The sequence below is a fragment of the Phalangium opilio genome, unplaced genomic scaffold, assembly GCF_054372755.1.
Source record: "Phalangium opilio isolate 3A_F unplaced genomic scaffold, DU_Popi_V2 ptg000045l_1, whole genome shotgun sequence".
Classification (NCBI taxonomy): domain Eukaryota; kingdom Metazoa; phylum Arthropoda; class Arachnida; order Opiliones; family Phalangiidae; genus Phalangium; species Phalangium opilio.
The window spans coordinates 5,728,616-5,751,948 of record NW_028324168.1 but is presented as its reverse complement, the minus strand read 5'-3'; the positions used below and the strand labels follow the sequence as shown (position 1 = coordinate 5,751,948).

The following is a 23,333-nucleotide window of genomic DNA, read 5'->3' as shown; positions in this document are numbered from 1 at the left end:
TAACAAGTTGATAGATAAGATAAGATCACGCGGGGACAAAGGGCAGCTTTCCTTTAGTCTAGCAATGTAAATATAATCGGATGTCGTTTGGATCTTGGGGAATGAAGTTAATAAAGTAACGAGTCTTAACATATCTGTGAGTCCATTATATCACATTATGGTGTCAGAAGTACGCGAACCTTTGTTCTTATACGCGCCGATTTAGTCTTCTCGCTCGTATTACTAACGCCCATACTCCAGTCGCGCCGTGTGTATAAGTGCGGATAGAATGACATCCACCACATTCAAAAGCCCGGATACCTTCAACCCCGGTTCCGTGAACCCTTCCGTAGCTTGGACCGAATACAAGAATAGTTTTAAAATATACGCCTTAGCCGCCAAACTAGCCACAGAAGATCCCGATGTCCAAATCGCAATATTTCTGCACATTCTCGGCCCGGCCGGAAGACGTGTGTACGACACTCTGACAATCCCGACTCCACCAGCGCTAACACTAGAGCGGATTTATGACGCGTTCGACACATACTATGAACCGTACAAGAATCTCATAGCCTCTCGGTACACCTTTTTCACCACTAAGCAAGGTCAACATCAACCTTTCGATGCATACCTCACGGATCTCAAAACGAAAGCCCGCCAGTGTGAATTTGGAGCCTTGTCCTCATCTCTCGTATGCACGCAAATCGTGTGCGGCATCCGCAAAGAAGACCTGCGAAAAGAATTATTGGCCGAACGCCACCTGACTTTGGATCTCGCAATAGCAAAATGCCAAGCGAACGAAGCCGCAGCGCAACACGCAACAACCATAACCCTCTCAGCAGAAAAAGATCAAACACCGGCTGCATTGGACGCCATGCATCAAGGTCGCCCACAACAACGTTATGGACATCAACAGCGACCAAACAGTGGAAATAACTACCGCGCACACAATAGGCGCCGCAATACGCCACGTGCGGAGACAAACAACCGACTTCCGGTCACAACGCCACATAATCAACATCCATACCACCGACAGCAACGAAGTACAACGTACCGACAAAACCAGCATGTTTGCCAGAACTGCGGGACTCCCCACCCCCGTCAAGACCGCTGCCCAGCGACAAACTCACAGTGTTACCAATGCTCACGATCAGGACACTGGGCCTCTCACTGTCGCGCGCAAAATGTGCACGAAACAACAGCATACAATGATGAGCCTGACTGGTCCAGAAACCAACAGCTAAATCACACACCCTACGGCGCGGAAGATTACATACAGGACGAATTCGGCGAAACAGATGATTCCAGCCTGTCCCAGAGATATTGCAACGAATTGACCTTATTTTGCCACGATATGACAGCGCTGCCAGCAGAAAGAGACGAATGGATCGAAACTATATACTTTGCAAATTTTCCAGTCCAAATGAAACTCGATACCGGGTCCCAAGTAAACATAATTCACTCTGGCATTTATGATAAATTTCCAATAAAACCGAAACTCCACATCCCGCCATACACCGTACGCACCTACTCGGGTCATTTCGTCGACATCATCGGAGTAATTTACGTCAGATGCGCGTCCTTCGTAACCGGATCGGACCAATGTTTCTACATCACTCCCCACAAGACTGTCCCCATCCTCGGTGCAAGAGCAACTGTCGAACTGGGTCTCATTCAACGCAACATGAAACCGCGCAAAAACTCACAGCCGGCAAGGTCCACCACCACTCTACAGCACCAACACCCGATAGGAAAAGTAACAGACTCAATACAGCGAGAGCCAACCAGAAACACGACATCGTCCATCATTATCAATCGTCCGCCGCAAGAAAAAGTAACCATACCGGAACCAATGCCGCCTCCACATAAAATCGATGAAATGACACCAGGAGAGATTATAAACATGTACCAGGACATTTTCGATCGGATAGGGAAACTCCCTGGTAAATATAAAATCCATCTCAAACCCAACGCTACACCATCGATAAGCGCTCCACGCCAAATACCATGTGCCCTACAAGACCAAGTCGCCCAAGAATTATCGCGACTGCAGTCCCTTGGGATCATAGTACCGGTTACCGAACCTACGGACTGGGTCCATCCAATGGTGGTCGTTCGCCAAGAACACAAGCCGATTCCTGTCCGTATATGCTTGGATCCACGGAAACTCAATGACGCAATAAGATTGGAACCGTACCCGACACCAACAGCACAGGAAATTTTCTCTAACCTACATGGTGCGGAAATATTCACGGTGTTGGATGCGCAAAGCGCTTTCTGGCAAGTTGAACTTGACGAGGAAAGTTCATTTCTCTGTACATTTGCTACCCCCTTTGGTCGATTTCGTTTCGTACGATTAGCCTTGGGCATATGTACATCATCATCAATTTTCCAACGAATCATGCATTCAATTTACCCTCCGTCACAATTTCCGACGACGCATATTTCAACTGATGATTTCCTGATAGCGACGAAAACAAGCGCACACAACCGGACCTTGGTCACAGTCCTAGAACGGGCACGACAAAACGGACTTACGTTCAGCTCGACTAAAATGCAACTTGCTGTCCAGAAGATTACTTACCTAGGCCTCACCATCACACCAATTGGCCTTGGTATAGCACCGTCAAAAATCCAGGCAATTCAGGCAATTCCACCGCCAACGGAAAGAACTGCGCTGCAACGTTTCCTGGGGATGGTAAACTTCCTCGCTAAGTTTGTTCCCCAACACTCAACCGAGGCAGCACCTTTGCGCGCCCTGCTAAAGAAGGGAGTCTCCTTCTCGTGGGATGCAAATGCTGATGATACCTTTCATAGCCTGAAACAATTAATCACCACCGCGCCTGTTCTAGCCTTCTTTAATCCAAAAACTCCCTCGACGATATCAGTAGACAGCAGCAAAATTGGAGTCGGCGCCGTCCTTATGCAAGAAAACAGACCAGTAGAATACGCCTCAACTTCCTTTACAACAACGCAGCAAAATTATGCCCCAATTGAAAGAGAACTTCTTGGCATCTTGTACGCGTGCGAACGATTTCATTACTACATCGTGGGAACCAAATTTACAATAGAAACCGATCATCGTCCATTGGTCGCCGTGGTACAAAAACCGCTTCACATGTTATCTCCGCGCCTCCAACGTCTCGTTCTCAAGCTGTCACGGTACAACTTAAAGGTTGTTTACGTACCTGGAGCCCAATTGTATGTCGCAGACACCTTGTCCCGGGCCCCACGCCAGGAGAAGGATATCAACACGCCATACTTAGAAGGGCCATGCGTCATGGTCCACGCAACGCAAACCGCCCTACCTGAGAACAAGATATCTAAACATCGAAATGCGATTGCGACAGACACCATAGCACAAACGTTAATGTTATACATACGACAAGGATGGCCGACAGCGATCAATAAGTTGCATGAATCATTAAAACCATTTTGGGGAATACAAGAGGAAATGCACGAAAGCGAAGGACTGATATATCGAGGAGAGCGACTATACATCCCGACTAGTCTGCGCGCCAGCGTTTTACAAGAGATCCACGCGGCGCACCAAGGCATTACAGCCTGCCTTGCTAAAGCTCGCCTGCACGTTTTTTGGCCTCAGATGACCCAAGAAATAACAGACTACATAAAACGCTGTGAAACTTGCCAAAAACGGGAACGCGCAAACGTACCATTACCGTTGCATCCACATCAGATTCCACAACGACCTTGGGAAGTGTTAGCGACCGATCTTTTTCAAATAGAGGACAAAAAGATGATAATTTTGGTAGACTATTTCTCAAAGTTCGTCGAACTACAAGAACTAAAATCCACAAACGCCGACGCCGTAATTAACTTCCTCAATCCTCACTTTGCCCGCCATGGAGCGCCACAAGTATTGATATCAGATAACGGTCCGCCATATAACTCCTGTAATTTCCGACATTTTCTCGAACAATGGGGTGTAAAGCATACCACATCCAGCCCCCATTACCCACAATCAAACGGCATGGTCGAAAGAACCATACAAACCATTAAAAATATGCTAATTAAAGCCATTCAAGAAGGAAAAGACCCTCAACACACGATAATGGAATACCGAGCGACACCAATTGGACAATTGCCGTCACCGGCTGAGATGCTTATGGGGAGAAGAATCCGAACACCACTCACCACTTCAACTGCAACCTTACGACCACATTTCCCAACTAAGCACATTCAGGAGACCTTACAAGACAGACAAAACACGATGATCATAAACCAACGTATGGCAAGAAAACCAGTTCCATTACACCTAACTCCAGGCACCAAAGTGTACCATTATATCCGACCTAGACAGTGGGGTAAAGCCACAATAATATCGGCAGCCCCGGAACCTCAGTCCTATATAATTCAGACAGAAGAGAACCAGATCTTTCGACGCACGCGGCAACATCTACGCCCGGAGCACATACCAATGCGGCATTGTTCACCTGCAGCATCAAAATCTACCGCGCTTCATGCATACCAACCACAATCAAGCACAGAGACAATGGTAGAACACCAGCATCAAGCCATAACAAAACGGCAGCGAACTCCTGACCCAGCGGCAAACCAAGATCATCTCCAAGAGCAGACACCAGGATTAGCGACGATAGGCAGAGGGCAAAACCAACTCCAGACGCAAGAAGGAAATAGATCGCCACCACGCCCGAACTCCCAAAACATCGCACCATCACCAATTCTAAGATCGAGACCAGTACCATTCCCAAGAACATCGACCAGATCCAGGAATAACATTAACCCCCCTGCTCGCTATCCGGATGTAGAAAGAACCAAAGACCGGAAGGACAATTAAGAATCAGACAATCATGATTTTAACAGACAATGTTTAATTTTAAATGTAGATAAGAAAATTTAATAATGTTGTAAAAGTTTTAATTCATCTTTGACAAGATGTAATATCGAACTTCGTTCTGCTCAATATTTCGAAAGGGAAGGATGTTATATAATAGATATATAATAGACATAATAATAGACATAACAAGTTGATAGATAAGATAAGATCACGCGGGGACAAAGGGCAGCTTTCCTTTAGTCTAGCAATGTAAATATAATCGGATGTCGTTTGGATCTTGGGGAATGAAGTTAATAAAGTAACGAGTCTTAACATATCTGTGAGTCCATTATATCACATTAGTATTGACTAAATTTATAACCTAATTGTCTTTTCACATCGTTAAATATATATATGTACGTAGGATTAGACTGTAACTCATATCCATTTTTGAAATAAGGCTTGATGTACATTGTGTAGTATGTGTACTATACCGACTCCAAGAATTGTTAGGTTGAGCTTTCAAGTTAGGCTTAAGAAATATCGTAATGATATTGTTAGGTTTAACTTTCAATTTAGGCTTAAGAAATATGGTTCAGACATTCTTAGGCTTAACTTTCAATTTAGGCTCAAGACATTATTAGGCTAAACTTTCAATTTAGGCTCAAGAAATATGGTTCAGACATTCTTAGGCTTAACTTTCAATTTAGGCTCAAGACATTATTAGGCTAAACTTTCAATTTAGGCTCAAGAAATACGGTTCAGACATTGTTAGGCTTAATTTTCAAGTTAGGCTTAAGAACTTTCGTTCAGACATTGTTAGGTTTAAATTTTAATTTAGGCTTAGGAAACATTTTCTTCATTTCTTTAAAATTTCTCGTGCTTTTGGCTTTGATTTTTCCCAGCACGTTTTTATTTTAAAATTGTCATTAGACTTCAAATTAAATTATACAAAAGGTTCAAAGTGTCATGCACTCATTTCCCCATTGACCTTATAACATTCAACCAAAGACCTAGGCCTAACCGGTGTTAGTTCGTTACATAGTTATAACTTATCTCATGAGAAACTTGTTGTCTCTTAGCAGAAAGAAACCGTCCCAAAAGGAAAAGATCAATTAATCGGTAGCCTGCATTTGCGTCATCAAAACGGGTGTTGGCATTGTGGGTGGAATAACATTAAAAAGAACTATATAACTATAAACCCAATGATTAAAAATGGTTAAATATAACCATGAACTCCCCCCTATCTCTGTCTCTGTACAACCACAGATATTTCCGTAGAGTCGCATGGGCAGAAACATTTGCAATCATCACGCTAAAATCCGTTTAAGGTTTGCCGCAATTGCTGTTTGTTCCCAACAACGTTCCCTGATATGTCTTGGTGTAGAATTAAAAGAACTGTTTCACACAGATCCCCTTGGGAAATATTTTAAGCCCACGTCTATAAGAACCGATTGGTTATAAATTTAATCACCATTGTTTCATTGGTTTTCACGTGTATGACCCCTTATGGTAAAAACACGTGTAACGACGTAATTCGATTGTATTGAGGTTGGATTTGAAATTGATTTTAGCGCGTAACTTCATTCTATACGTAATTTAAACGAGGACAAGATTATGATTTATGATTTATGATTCATGGTATTGTGTATTTATTGAGGAAATATTACTTGCTGCATTGATTTGATTGGTTATAGGAAAAATTGTGTAGGCCTATACCGTTATTATAGGTTATTGGAAACTCCAAATCACGTTATTTCTAACAATGAAAATTTTATTCATAGGGAAAATAAGATATTATTTTGAAATATTTATATAGGTATATTTTTCAATCGTTAATTTTTACGCGCGTATGGTAGTTTTATTTAATGTTTTCCTTGATTAGTATTTAATATATATATAGTTTTATTGCTTATATCTATTGGATTGAAAGAAATTTCAATCGCCAATCAATTTTCATCGATAATTTTCTTACTGTTCAAATTTTCCGCATTGTAATGCGAATATTTATATTTTGCGTAAATTGTAGAATAGCGACAACTTTTTTTTCTATTTAATTCCAAAGATCGTATCTAAAAATGATGTAAGCAGACGACGTTAATTGGGGTATAAAATTGTATTGGTACAGTACCACGTGACGAATTCATGTACTGATTGGTCTAATGCATAAGCTCCAATTATTATTTATCTTCTTTTAATTGCTTTTGTTTTATTTGACCGTTTTCTCGTTAAAAACTCCGAATGTTTCTCGTAATTGTGCAAAATCCCATGTGGGAACTGTTCAGAGAAATGCATTGAATTAAATTGAATTGAACGGAATTACAAAGCACGTGCAAATTCAATGCAAAAAACAGTTCATTCGGAATTGAATTCTCAACGAGCTACTTCTCATAGTGTTTTTTCAAATTCTTTTCAATACAATAGAGTCAAATCGAGGTACAATACCCCACAACACTAACTAAATCTTAAAGAGGACGATAGGGATAATAGTGATATATCCAATCGGAGATGGTAATCTCTATAAACGTATAAGGAAGCGATATCTAGTTTATGACCACGCAATGTCATTGATTCAAAGTATCTAATATTCGAAACGTCGAATGAACGTGGAACAAGGAAAAGCGATATATGTATAAAAGAATCATTCGATTATCGAGGGGACAAATCTAATTGATGATTTCCGATCACTGGTAGCACTGCTGCATCGATACGTACGACCAAGGCTTAGCATATATATATATATATTTTGTTTCTCAAGGTTTTCTCTATCGAACCTTTCCCCCTTCCCTAAAAAATGATTGTTTTACACGTGGTTTGCTTATTCATGGGTCCCGTTTAAGAATTCAAAGCACGATCGATACCAGTATCGGATCGAATTGAACTGATTTATTCGTATTACCATCGCGATTGCGTATAACTGATAAAGATGTTTTATACGTTTTAAAAAAGAGTATCCATGTTGGGTGCATCAAACAGTAATTGATTGATATTTAGTTTTATTTTGTCAAGTTTATAATATAAGCCTTGGTTTTAGTTTCACAAGAACATTACTTGTACAAACGAGTTAAGCCTAATTTGGAATCAAAATTGAAAAAGCGCGGGAATTCTTTTTTTCTTTTTGGTGCCTAAACTTGAAAGATCTTAAAAGTTAAGCCTAATTTGAAAACAAATTTTAAAGCGCGCGCGATTTTCTAGCGCCAAAAAATGAAGAATATTTCAAACAATGTATTTTAGTTGGTAAAAAATGTATATATTTTGTATAGAATTAAATTGAAAAGAATATCAAATCGGTCATGTGACCAAAACACGTCAATGGCGGGGGGGGGGAATCTTCCCAAATCTTCCATAGCCTATTATTTTGTCATTAATCAAATATTTAACGCGTGAGCGACCGAATCCGCTGCCATTTATAAACACTTCATTTCAGCATTGTTAACTTCCCATAAGTTATTCGTTACACAGTATATATATATTTTCTTTAAGATCTTTTCCGATTTCCTGTAGCAATATTGTTGCCATGGCAACCGTGACATCATCAATATATAAATACGTCACGCGGCGTATACCCCCTTATCGAAAAAGAAAAATCTCACATTTTATTAAATGGCACTACTGTATTTTTTTTTTGAATGAATTTGCCGATTGCAAATCAGGCGTAACTTATATATATTACAATGCACTTGGAATTAAGGTGCTTATATTCTTCATTTTTTTACGGCTCTATGAGTTTTATTTAAAAGTTATTGGGTATACGTACGTATTGTCGAAGTGCGATTTTCAATAGGGGGGACCAATATTAGATTTTATCGGATGGACACGGATTCGAAATTTGTTTTTACGAATTTTTTCCTTCGATTATTTTATTTTTTAATGGGAGAGGATGGCATTGATATAAAAACTTAATTTTCTATGCTGAATTTTTAGTTAAAAAAAATGTGTTTTTATTTATTATAAAGAAAAGGTTTGTTGTATTTTTTATGTTTATTATTTTTATTATTATTTATTTTATTTATTTATTTATTTATTTATTTATTTATTTATCTATTTATTATTATAATTTATTTATTTATTTTTATTATCGCTGCCGCAGGACTTTAGGAGTGGCCATGAAAATTTGTCGGCCTCTCAAATCGTTAAAGCACTTTAAAATGCTTTACATTAGTCTCGTTCGATCGCGACTTGTTTATGGCTCATTGGCTTGGTGTGGATGTAGCCAATATTTGCGGAAGCGCATAGAGGCTGTACAGCGTAAATTTATTTCTTGCGCTCATACATTCTTCATGCGCGACCTTGAGTATGATTATGTTATGCTGCTAAGTCGATTGGACCTTCCGTCCATAGAATTGTTGTTTGATATAACAGATTTAAAATTTCTTCACAAATTGATAAATAATCAAATCTCATTAAGTGAAATACTGGCTAAATTAAACTTTCTGGTGCCACACACACTACGAAATCAAGTAACATTTTACGTGTCTTCCAAATTTCTGAATCCCATTGTCCGAATACAAAAAACATATAATAAATACTCCAATCAATTAGATATATTTTCAGTTAAACTTAAACATATTAAAAATTCCATAACTTCTCCGTAAAACTAGATACGAATAGAATGTGCATAAAACCTAAGCACCGTTGATCTGTAAATAATTCATAATTCCGGTATACTTAGTACCGCATTAACTGTGTACTTTCTCGTGAACTACTTGTACAGTTTTTTAAGTGCACAATAAACTTCCTTTTCATTTCATTTCATTTCATTTATTTATTTTTATTATTTATTTATTTATTTATTTTTATTATTTATTTATTTATTTATTTTTATTATTTATTTATTTATTTATTTTTATTATTTATTTATTTATTTATTTTTATTATTTATTTATTTATTTATTTTTATTATTTATTTATTTAGTTATTTTTATTATTTATTTATTTAGTTATTTTTATTATTTATTTATTTAGTTATTTTTATTATTTATTTATTTAGTTATTTTTATTATTTATTTATTTAATTATTTTATTTATTTATTTATTTAATTATTTTATTTATTTAATTATTTTATTATTTATTTATTTAATTATTTTATTATTTATTTATTTAATTATTTTATTATTTATTTATTTAATTATTTTATTATTTATTTATTTAATTATTTTATTATTTATTTATTTAATTATTTTATTATTTATTTATTTAATTATTTTATTATTTATTTATTTAATTATTTTTATTATTTATTTATTTAATTATTTTATTATTTATTTATTTAATTATTTTATTATTTATTTATTTAATTATTTTTATTATTTATTTAATTATTTTTATTATTTATTTAATTATTTTTATTATTTATTTAATTATTTTTATTATTTATTTAATTATTTTTATTATTTATTTAATTATTTTTATTATTTATTTAATTATTTTATTATTTATTTATTTAATTATTTTATTATTTATTTATTTAATTATTTTATTATTTATTTATTTAATTATTTTTATTATTTATTTAATTATTTATTTAATTATTTTTATTATTTATTTTGTTTATTTAATTATTTTGTATTATGGTTCAGATACGATAAATGAGTATTTATTGTCCCTAAGCTATTTGTTCTTTGGTAAAGCCAGGGATGGATTTAATTTTAGAAGTGGGAATGGATAACAAAGTAGTCTGGGAGTGCGTCAAAGTCCCGGACCCCCTTCCAAGGGACGGAGGGGTATGAAATTCACTTCGGATCAGATATTTTTAATATAATTTTTACGCTAATTGTTTTCGACGTCTCTTTTGACTTAAAATACAATTAAAGAAAGTTCATTAGGCCTAAAACGTGATTGCAAATTAATACATCTTATTAAAAAACTATTTTTTCCTTCCTAACACCGCGCCGTAATAAAAAGATTTTTTTTTTTCATTTCGAAAAACCTCCCCGAAATTAAATGCTTAGATGCTTGGTTTTATTGAGGAAAGAAATTTAACTGACTCAATTAAAAGAGGTCATTATCACGCTCAGCCTCTGGTGGTGTCGTGAATTAATTTAGTTCTATTTTAAAGATACCAAAATATAATTAAAGGAATTGTAAAATTATTATGACGTCAATGCAAAATAATTCGCTAATTTCAATTTTAAATTAACCATAGTTAAATTTTTGAAGGTTGTTTTGGTAAAAAAAAATTAGTTTGTTTTATTTCGATTTTTGAACATGAAGCAGACGACGCGTCATGTCATTGGTTATGCGTCGTCTGCTAATATCTATTCAAACGTGCTTGTTAAAAATTAGGCTAATCTCTTGAAGCAGACGACATTAAAAACTTAAACGGGTAGCTATAGATAGAGTCCCAAAAATTAATCATGGAACTCCCAGAAGTCATTGCGGTAAAAATTCTCATCCTCTCTCAAAATTAAAAAAAATCATATTTTTTTTTTCATTTTTAATTTTCTCGAAAGTAATCTTTTAACCCGAACTATAATTAAACTTTAATTACCAGCGTGAACAATTAAACGGTATAAAAAGAACCCCCAATCTTTATTTTTAGCACTTTGAAAATATTACAAGATCACCTTAAGGGCCCTGCAAATTTTTTTTCTTTTTTGCCAAGAAATTTTTCTACATGAATATTTATGATTTAAAAGATATTAAAACCCCAACCTAAAACTTAATTACTCAATACTATTGAAGATGGCTCAGTTTGTTACTGGCTTAACACGGATAAAAATGTATTAAAAAGTCACATGAAGGATTAGATATTCAGGTTAAAGTTGGTACAAAGCCCAAAGGTGAGATGAATTATATTTAAAGGTAGCTTTAAATACATGTCATCTGTGCTTAATTACAGTCAAGTCTTAGCATGAATTAATTTTATTTTTTTTATTAGAAAAGGGTCCAATTTCTTTTTCATCATAATTTAGTCAGAAAACGTTTGCCAAATTTCGGGGTGGCCCTATAATTAAGGAATTTTGCAGACAAATTAATCCGGTTTAATTTTATTTTTAATTTTTATTAAAAGTATATTAAATGGAAGTTATCATAACGTTTCTTACAAAAAAATAAATTCGAAGGTTTAATGTGAATCTATCCCAAAATATCTTGCAATATCGTTTCAAAACAATATCCAATAACTTCGATTTAATGTACTTTTAATTATGGTTTATTAAATTTTAATATAGGTCCATCTCATTTATGTTTTTTTTTTCTAAAATAGAAATAATAATTTCTCGAGATTTAAATTACGGTGATTAGTTTAATTAGAGGGAATCGATCGGTATCTTTATGTCTACACTCTTTATGATGTCGTCTTCTGCAATTAACGACAGTTAAAATGGAACTGTTCCCATTATCTTTAAAAATATTTAGAAATGTTTATATTACCATATTCACTCTACCATATAAAATACCTGCTAATTTTCTTAAATACATTTTTTAATTATTGTCGGCATATGATCGTAAATTTAACGCGAGGATCATTTTCAAAACTAATAATTAAGTTTAATTATATCTTATTTTCTAACTGGGAGTAATTTTTCATTAAATGTCTTTAACGTAAAGTTAATTAATATAATTAGTTATTATTTAATACCTACGCGTAATTCGTTTCGACGTGGGTTAGTTAGAAAGACTAGAATTTAAGAGGGTTTTTTTTAAAAAAAAATAATTACCCAGGGGTATAATAAATAATTTAATTTATTAAGTTAAATTTGCGTAGGTTAAAAATAATTTCAGATTCGAATTCCGCTCGTAAAGAGCTTTTAAATGACACCAATAACGTGAAAATCGGTTCATAATTAAAAATATCGCGACAAAACTGACGTCATTAAGTTTTTATATGACGTCACCGCGTAATTTTCTTAAATACTTTAAAGCTTTATAACTTTCTTATTTATAAACCGATTTTGACGTTTTTGGGCTTATTTTGAAGCTAATGTTAATTGCTTTTCAAGTATATCATTCAAAAAATACTTCACAATCACTTCATATTGAAAAATAACCTGATTTTTTTTTTTCAAATGAAATTCAGTCATTAATTAAGTTGAAATCCAATTAAATCTAGTTTGTAGAGAAACGCCGCCATGACCCTTTCAAATCAAGTCTTTAAAAAATTGGCACTATAATAAATGATATTTAATTCAGTAACGAGATATGTCCGATCTAATAATTAGTAGTTCTAGTTTTTTTTTTCTTTTTTTCATTTGTGACGGGGGTAGTTAATTCAAATGGCAGGCGTGTTCTAAATCTTTTGTATTAATTATGAAGAAACAAAAGCCGAATCTCTGCTTTTTATTATTTTTTTTTTTATTTTAACAAACCGGTCCTACCGGTAAATATAAAGGTAATTAATTAGTACTACCCCTTTTTTTCTAATTTCGTTTTTGGAATGAATTCTATAATTATATTTTCCTGCGTAATAAAATTAGGCTTAGGAATCGAATCTCTGACCAAGGCTTAGCAGTAAGTCTCAAGTCCAATATTGTAAATTTTTTTAAAAAAATTATTCCATGGTTGACCGTAAATTTGGAAACAAATTAAAATATTCGCTTTAATTAAATTACCGTAAAATGGATAAATTATAAGGAAACTATCAATTAAAAAAATTTATTTGAGAAAAATACATATATGTTTAATAAAAAGCAAACGTCAATGAACCAAATTAGTGAACCTGATATTTGTTCCTTTGGTTAAGCAACGCAATTAAAATAAAATTCGAAAAAACTTGAATTCTTAAATAATTTCCAAGCTCAATAAAATATTTTAATTGATACGAATCAATTACGCGTAACGTTAAGCCTTAATCGAATTTTCTTGAGTTATTTCAACGGACGCTATTAAAAAAAGAAAGATAAAGAAAAAAAACACCCAAAAGTTTTAAATTTAAAATATGATCAAAATTCTTATCACGCGTTTATGCAAATTTTATAATTTGAAAATTTCTATCCTCAGTTTATTATATTTGGATGAATTTGTACTTGGGAGTTTTTCAAATTTGCCCAATAGTAATGAATAGACCATTCAAAAAAATGGTGATAAACAAAGACGTTAGATAAGACTTAAGTTACCAGTCCACCTAAGTTCAAGGTGCTGGTCTAACCCGATTTTAGAAAATTGTAAATTAAGGAGATATTGATTAAGTGTGCACATTTAAATTTAGTATTCATGGTAAGATTTTATGAATTCAACGGAGGTATTACGGTTGGCTTGTTCCAGGGCGTTTCAAACTTAATTAGGGTAGCCTAGGGAAAATGTTATTAAAAATTTTTAATGTTTCTTTTAATTTTCTTTTAATTTTTATGGCAAATGAAATTTTTTTTCTGATAAAATGAATAATTCTACACGACGTAGCACGGTACGTTGGTTATATATATATTTCCAATAATTGTCGTCGTTAATGTATATTTGTATAGACATCCCTTAATTAAGCTAATTTGTTTTTTATCTCAAAAATTTTGTTTTTATGTATTTGCGTTTGGTTATATTCGTTGAACTGGAATTCAAGGTTTGGTTCAGATTTATTTATACTTTTAGTAAATGATTGATATTTTCCTTTGATTAGTCTTCATTTACCGCTAATTAGGGATAAACATTGAGCTAATGACGAGGGGCTAATCACTGCCGATTATTGGTTACGAGAAGTCAATTTATCACAGACAAGGGTGTAGCTTAAGCTTTTAAAGATTGCTTATAAGATAGTGTACGTACAAGTGTTGCCAGTCCTTTGCGAGTGCAATTTGACCGCTATAGAGTGATACTGAGAGGGGAGGAGCTATGGGGACGTGACGTCAATATTGGTATAGTCTAAATTGTATGACCTGAGCTGACGACTTCCAATATGGTTGCCAAACCTGCAGGAGATTCTCTCGCGAATTACTGGCAACCATGTAGCGTGGTTAAAGCTTGGAGTAAAGCAACGGGGGGAAGGAAATTTCTCTAAACTAGAATAGGTTCAGCACCGAGTGACTGACTCCTCTGGTAATGACGACATTATCCTTTTTGCTGATTTTTAGGAATCAACACTTATTATATGGGGTCAGGGATAGATTTAAATTTAGAAGTAGGAATGGAGAACACAGTAATCTGGGCGCGCGTCAAAGTCCCGAACCCCCTTCCACGGGACGAAGGGGGTATGAAAGAAGAGGCGGGGGGTCATAGCGACAGAGGTTAAAAGGAATTACTTCACTATTTTTCGCCGTCCCCGTCAGCAACGTCATCAAAACGTAGTTTAAGTGAGCCAATAAGATAATTTAAAATTTTCGGTTGAGGGAGCTATAGGGCTCTGTACTGGGTGGTGTATGAGTCGGACTGAAGTAAATACTAACCCTCAGACTCCATTCCTACTTCTAAAATTAAATCTATCCCTGATATGGGGTTGTTTACAAAAACAAATTCCCATATGCGAATACGACCTTGATTTTGATTGAGCTTATGGACTACGACGCTTGATTGGTTTACGGAATTTGATGAAAATTATCTCCGAGTCATTAAAAATGCAACCGTTTGTAAATTAATATAGCTATATAGTCGTGCGTCCACCTGTTGATGATTGTAGAGATCCCCCACCATAACCACTATCGCATGCAGCTGCTAGCCGAGCCGAGAATAGTGTCGACTTTCATCGAAGCGTGTTCTTAATGGTTATGTACATTCCAATTAACTTTATGCATTAATACTGTGGGGAGAAGGGAGGGAGGGGGTCTGACAATTTAAATTATATTTGGATAATTAGTTTTTAGTAGATTTAAATAATGGTCAGTTTCGCCATAACTTAAAAGGTTCAATAGCCTACTCTTTTAGAATGTAAGAACTTGAAAAAAGTACTTCTTATATAAAATTGCGTGCAATTTGGCAGAACCTACGTGAATTCATAGAAAATTGCGTGTAATTTGGCAGAACTTACGTGAATTCATAGAAAATTGCGTGTAATTTGCCAGAACTGACGTGAATTCATAAAAAATTGCGTGTAATTTGCCAGAACTGACGTGAATTCATAAAAAATTGCGTGTTAATTTGCCAGAACTGGCGTGAATTCATAAAAAATTGCGTGTTAATTTGCCAGAACTGACGTGAATTCATAAAAAATTGCGTGTAATTTGCCAGAACTGACGTGAAATCATAGAAAATTGCGTGTGATTTGCCAGAACTGACGTGAAATCATAGAAAATTGCGTGTAATTTGCCAGAACTGACGTGAAATCATAGAAAATTGCGTGCAATTTGCCAGAGCTAACGTAAATTCATAGAAAATTGCGTAAAATTTGATAGAGCTAACGTAAATTCATAGAAAATTGCGTAAAATTTGATAGAGCTAACGTAAATTCATAGAAAATTGCGTAAAATTTGATAGAGCTAACGTAAATTCATAGAAAATTGCGTAAAATTTGATAGAGCTAACGTAAATTCATAGAAAATTGCGTAAAATTTGATAGAGCTAACGTAAATTCATAGAAAATTGCGTAAAATTTGCCAGAACCGACGTAAATTCATAGATAATTGCGTGTAATTTGCCAGAACCGACGTAAATTCATAGATAATTGCGTGTAATTTGCCAGAACCGACGTGAATTCATAAGAAATTGCATAAAAATTTGACAAAATCTTTTACAACGTATCTTAATTCCTATTCGCTGATTTTTAATTCACACTATAATTTTAGCATCCATTTTTAAGTCATTAATTTCCTAAGTGGAAATATCCTTAACACGCCTGAATATTTCTGAATCTATGATTAAAAAATTAAGATTTCCACCTCAAATAAAGCCAACTTTAGCCTAATCAAGTTAAGTATATTCGATGTCACGGTATTAGATTCCAAAGATGATATAATTTCAGTGTTAACCACTCTTGAACGCGGGATTTGAGGGGATGAAACTTCTTCTAATTATAGGCGTTATAACACTTTTCTTCTTACAAATATTTCACACGCTACGATGCGTAAGTCACATAAGACCAAATGAGTATAAACTGAGGATGTGGTCAATGAGAAACAAGTTTCTAAATTTGGTTTTTTAGTTTCTTATGGTTCATAGCAATTATTTGTTATTTTTAGCTCAATTAACCATGCAGGAACGAACTTTTTTTACTAATTGATTTTTAATTAGAGGTTTCGTAATAAAATAAATATCACTCTTCAATGAATGAACAGATCGATGACAGGAAAATTATGGGGTTATGCGCTAAATTCTCTATAAGCTAACTTGAAAATGTTTTAGAAGCAACAAAATTTCAAGCCACGGTTCAGTAAGTCCTTAATTGGGGTTATAACAATCAGGGTTCGGAGTAATTAACCGAAATTTTCATAAACGTTCTCTCATTGGAGGGGTCAAAACTCGGTACTTGCCTAAGTCTATATTATTCGTGCATGTAAAATTCGTTACATATAATGATAAGTCTAGCTATACCCATTATAAGTTTGTCTGTCACTGCATGGTTACAAACTGGAGCTTGTCATGAAGTAAACGAGGTAGGTCATAGATTCGAGGCAAAGCGACGCCTGGTGCATGGGGCGCTGTCAAAGGCTTAGTACAGAATAAATAGGAAGATGGAAGTCCTGCAAAGCCAATTCTCGCGTCGTTCTCAAACTAGCCCTCTGTAAGCAGTCTGGGAAATAAGGATATATTTTAAACTAGTCCTTGGGACCAGTGATCCCCTAGGGTCCGAAATAATAAACTGGTCTCCGGACTGGTCCCAGCCTTTGTTCTCCCATAGATTTGCAATTAATAAACTGGTCCCGAGGACCAGTATCCCCCACTTTTCGAATTTAAAACACTACTTCAAGCAAATAATTAACTGGTTTTGGACCAGAGGAAGTGTGCTATTTCCTAGACTGTCTGTAAGTCTCTAGCAATGTAGTGTCATACTTATCATGGAACATATCTTACAAACTTATGGTGCTACGTAATAGAAATTAAATAGAGTTGGTACAAATCCAAGGATCATACATAGTTTATAATAAATTTATACAGAAATTAGGGAAAAATATAACTAAAAATTGTCTAATCTTCATCTAAACTTAACTACATACTTAAAGTAATTATAATCGTAGCTATTTATCCTTCAATTCATTATATTTTTTTCCCTGTCCACCGATTAAAGTCCGATACGTCTTCATTAAGTAAATTTGGCAGTTGCATGGCGTCCTTATAATATTATACTCAAAACCCTCTTCTATATTTCTTTCCCATGTATTTATTATAAATACTTGGCGATTAACATTTTGAAATCCCACACGTATTCCTTATATTAAGCGATTATCATCGAGCTATCTCGGTTATATCAATTCGGATTCAATTGATTTGCCCGCAATTGGTTGGTTAAAGAAGGGAGGGGACCCCCTACCATATTTTACTTTTTACAATTATAATGGCGAACATAATTTTAGTGTTACGATTCATTGGTTTTAAATAATCAATACGTCGACTGTCTGTATTGGTGCGTTCATATATTTCCGTCTGATTTTTCCGCCTAACATTTTTTGCAAGAATGAATGCGCGGTTATACATAGTTTACACGCAAGGAGGATTCATACCATTTGCACAAGGAGACCAGGCAACTTAGAGTGTAAAATAGCAGACGAGTCGCTTGGTCTCCTTGTGTTGATGGTAGGAATCCTCCATGCCTTTAAACTATGTATAGTGTGCTGACAAGCGTTGCCAGTCTTTTGTGACGTGTGCAATTCAACAGACTGAAAATTTTGGTAGTTTTCTGTTCGATTCAGTTCCAAAATTACTGGCAGCCCTGAAGCAAATGCGGTTATAATTAACTTATGGGGAGGAAATTTCTCAAGCCCCTTTAGTGCACTATACTATGTTAGCACCTACAGGAAATTTAAAGCCACCGAATTATATCAGGTTAGCACCTTAGTAATAGAGTTATTGGTGTCCCATCGTGGATGGATATTTTTTAGTGTTTAAGTTGCTAGTCCATTTGCCTTACAGTATCAATTACCAAGAGAGAATGTAATGGATGATATCTATCTTTAAGAATATTTTGAATTATCTTTCGGTATTGCAAGGACTGTATAGAGTGGGGTTTTATTTGTTAATCCATTTACCATTTTAAGAGAGAATGAAATGCACGATAAAGCATTTACAGACAACGTGAACCACATGCTACGTACGAATTTATTTGTGCCAAAAAGATTTTAAGACTTACTTTCAGTTTCACTTTGAATAACTTTGTTGTTGTTGTTGTTGTTGTTGTTGTTGTTAAATGTTTCTATCGTTCTGGTACATCCGGAAATAGCGATTTGCGTCGACGTCAGAACCATACCAGTTTTTCCCGCGTAAAAATCCTCATAGAAAATAATTTGCGCCTAAAATTACGCGCCACTTTTAAATCCCTTAATTATCCGAAACATTAAAAAAACCTAGGCTTAAAATTGAAGTTTTATCGCGCAATCCGCATTGATGGTCAGAAGAAGTTCAAAATTCGGTCGGAGTCCGCGCGTTGCCGGCAGAAAAAAACAGCGCGCGCCGAAAAATCTCTATTCCGCAGCCCACGCACGCGCGTTTGACGTAACGTATCTCTAGTCCTGTTAATCCGCTACACGGTTTCATGTCCAGAGGATAAAAGTTGTAAAACGCGCGCGGGAAAATTCACGAGCCTCCGGTAAAAGTTGCAATGTGGGATGGGAGTCGACTGTAGAGGGCGTGTATTTCCCGCGCAAATTGGGCGGGAAATGAACGTCGCTCCACCTCTCGCCAAATTCTACCCCTATAATGAATATTATACCACCGGAAAGCTATTAACGCTCTATATTTTCGCGCCAAACTAAATGCAATCTATATTCTTCGTTTCTCGTGCTGAAATATGACTATTAAGGTTTTAATTTCCATACAAAATGGTATATTTAAATTGTTTTCGTATAGTGTGTTGGATCGTCCGTTATGTTTTAATCAACTATGTTGTTGGAAAGATCTCGTTAACTGTGCTGGGGAAATTATTATTTCTTCCTGATAATGTTATGGACATTTTTAGTGTCTTTGTTTTGAATATGAAACATTTGAAATATAGAAATGTATATTATATCTGAAATAATTATGTTTTTCGGAACATAATAGAGGCTAAAATCATTTACAGAGATATTTATACTATAAACAACGGAGTTAATAGAACTACAGAAAATTCTATAACAATAATAAGATGGACTGCGAAACAAACCCGAGTGTAGACAATCAATTCTCGCTTGTCGTTCTCGAACTAGCTCTCACATTAAGTCTCTGTAGTATTACGAACTTATATAGGTAGTGTCATACTTATTATGGAACATGTATTATAAACTTATGATATTACTAAACCACATAATTAATACATTCAATATTTTACTTCGATTAATTAACTTTTAAACCCAAATTTTGGGGAAAAAAACCAATTTTATTTTGTTTTTTGGGCTTTAAAAATTATAGCGTAATGAAGCTGTACTTCGCTACTTGATTGCGATCGCATTCGTGAAACTATACGAAACGTTTTCTCGTTTCAACGTGTTCCAAGTTTCTCACGCCGATGTATAATAAAAATCGCATTTTTTTGCCTTAAATTTAAACGATTATATTTTGACTAGTTTATCCTGTTTAAAGTATTTAAGTTTAAAAACCCATTTTGGGAGGGGAAAGGAAGGAAGGGGGTTTGGAAAAGTTTTACCAAAATTAAATCTTACATACGGGCCTAATTGTTTATTTGACTAATTTGAATCCCTGGGTACAAAAAAAGAGAAAGAAAGGTTCCAAAATTGAGGATAAAACCAGTCCCGAAATTTTATTCTTATCTTTTGAATTATGGATAAAAAACCAAAGACGAAGTAAAAATCGTGGGACTTAATTGCTTCATGCTGGTTTTCTAAGTTGCTTATACGCTCTTTCTCTCTTTAAAGTGAATTATATCACGGTCTTCAGTTTAACGTACTTGCATTTAAATATGATTTGCATAATTATTAATCTGATATTATCATATTTTATTTTATTTTTTAAACTTATTTTTGTACAGGGAAATGAAACATAAGAAAGATTTATTTTCTGCCTTGATTTGTCTGTCTGTTAGTAACTTAATTAGTAGTTATTAATAAATTAACTAAAATTTAAAGGGGTCATCCGTAAAACACGCCAATCGTAACTAGTTTACTATGTCCCTTATGGTAAAATTAACCTTCATTTGACCTTCCTAAATCGACTCGTGGTAGTCTGGATGCAAACAAGTACTTACGGTTAAATTAGACCCCTTTGATCTTATTGAGTTATTATTTCAACTTCCTTTACACGTTAGTTGGTCAGACCACCAACGGCGCCATTCACCTTGGGTTCATTTGACCACCAAAGAGGTATCACCTTTCTCACCTATACCCAAATTGAACCCGAGGCATGTATAGCTTCTAACCCTAACTACTAATACCGCCTATAGCTCATTCAATTTTCAGTCTTTTTCAAGCAAGAATTTCTTTAGTTCTTTCTTAATCACATCTTTGTGATTGTGATGGTAAAATAAGTAGATCAGTTACCCATTCTCAGTCAAAGATATATAAATATCCTTTTGATCTAGTTAAGGGTATGGATAGCGTAGAGGAAATAGTACACAATCCATCTGTTCTATACGAAAAAAAAGGACTGGTGTCTATAATAATGGTTATTTAAACTGTCAAAATATACTTTGAAATCCGGGGCGGGTTTTTGTATAGCAGGAGCGTTAGTTTAGTGTTAGCGAAACTCGTTACTTATAAGCCGATAAGCAACTAATAACTTCATTTGCGTTGTCGCACTATGAATATAAGTTTTGAGTTATTGATTAAAATATTAATCTTTTAACCAAGGCCAGGGGCATTTCATGCCATTTTGGAAAAACAACAAATTATGATAAAAGAAATGCGAAAATTGAGTTTAAGAAATTGACTATTGAACGTAATTGTTTCGATCTAGGCCTAGAACTTCCGCGCTTTAATTTTATCGAGTTAGGCCTAATATTTCACAGAGACTTCTACGACGACTTAAGCCTAAATTGAAATTAGAAAATTTGAAAATCACGGGTTAATTTTCTCGCGCCAAATTTGAAGGATCTGAGGTTTTAGTTATCTTAAAATCTCTGCTGAACTTTTAACTTAAAAAGATCTATTGTAATTATGGGTAATGCAGACGACGTGAGTTTGTTATCCACGAACCCAAATGTTAAGCCTAATTTTAAAATTTAGGCTTAACGAAGTAAGAACTTTCAAAGTTCTCAATAACACTTTTGGAACTATATTTATGAAAACCAAGCGCGTGGTTTAAATTTCCCTACGCAGGAAGCGATTTCCAAATTTAGCCGCAAATTCTGACGTCACTTTAAAAAGTAAAATATCCCTAACGTAAATCTCAACTTTATCACTTCCCAGAAAACAATTTCAATGGGAAAAAAATCTTCTTCTCTCTCTACCTAGTTATCGTTTCCTTTCATAAAACACACAATTCTAGCAGCAGAAGAAAAAAATCCCCTTTTTCTGTAATAATGAATCGGTACCCTACCTTTGAAATCACATCCACCATACAATTACGCATCTATCCTTTCGTCAAAATGGTCAGTCGAAATTGAGGGTGTTCGCGTGGATAGGTACCCCCGTGCAGTAATAATATGGGTGCCTTCAATACAGCATGCACGGCGCGTTCTTTGGTCCGTGGGCTTGCGGGAGTGAGTGTGTTTAGAGGTCATTTCTTTGACCTCTGGATCCTCTTGCCGCCATGGTTCTGAACGCGGCATGAAGGTACGCTAATTTATAGGTCCATTAGGCGCCAATCCTGCCTGCATGTTTGCCCGCGCTCAAGCCTCTCATTACCCGATTTCCAGGGTAAACAGAGCTGAAAGATGGTTGGTACATCCCTATTATATTACTATGGAATGCATACAGCCAATAGGAATAATTGTATGCACATTTTTCTCAACGTATCTAGGCGGATTTTGTGTAAAGAGTAGCTACACAATACTATCTCGATGCGCGTTGAACCTCGCGTTGCTACCAACAAATGAAATCACAGTTAGAAATACGTCAGAATTATAACACGTGACGGGAAGGAAGTAAGGTCTCAAGCCCAGCCCACAAAACCCTCGTATAACCAACATGGGATACGCGAATGGGGACAGAATTATTCCTAGTGGCTATATGTATTCCTGTATTACTCTGTTCAACAATTCTCCCTGGGTTAGTCTAAATTGATGCATGCATACCCATGATGTTCATTCAGCTTGTGTTTGTAGATATTTTCTATTATAGTTTATTTTCTTTTTTTACTTATTGGTATTGAACACTAGCTAAGAAAGGGACTGGAAACTGGGAAGCCTTTCCATGGTCTTTGCAAAATAAAAATTAAAAAATAAATGAAGGAACCATAGCTCACCCAAGAAGTTAAATTTAAATATTTTTAGAATATTAAAAATAAATCCTATATTTAAAGCAATCTCATTTTCAAAATATTCCGCACGATTTCGCAAAGAAATTTTTACTAATTGAGATACGGGATGTAAAAATTAAGTCGCATATATAGAATCATAATTTACTTTGGTTGTGTGGACACTGTGGGAGGCCTTGCTAATCTTTCTTTATTATC

The 23,333-nt window shown here is 34.9% G+C and overlaps 1 protein-coding gene and 1 long non-coding RNA gene across 2 annotated transcripts in view; one reads left to right on the top strand and one right to left on the bottom strand.

The window, feature by feature from the left end:
- The window catches only part of LOC149677055 (uncharacterized), a 114,488-nt gene extending 105,380 nt beyond the window's left edge, over nt 1-9,108 (top strand). The window contains exon 3 of the long non-coding RNA XR_016366566.1: nt 8,868-9,108. This is a non-coding gene — a long non-coding RNA (uncharacterized LOC149677055). The remainder of the gene's footprint in view (nt 1-8,867) is intronic.
- LOC149677054 (uncharacterized) overlaps nt 1-19,358 on the bottom strand; it is a 76,199-nt gene extending 56,841 nt beyond the window's left edge. The window contains exon 1 of the mRNA XM_089838034.1: nt 18,922-19,358. Within this exon, the coding sequence (XP_089694160.1) occupies nt 18,922-19,036 (115 nt within the window). The 5' untranslated portion in view covers nt 19,037-19,358. The remainder of the gene's footprint in view (nt 1-18,921) is intronic.
- Nucleotides 19,359-23,333: the final 3,975 nt, after the last annotated feature.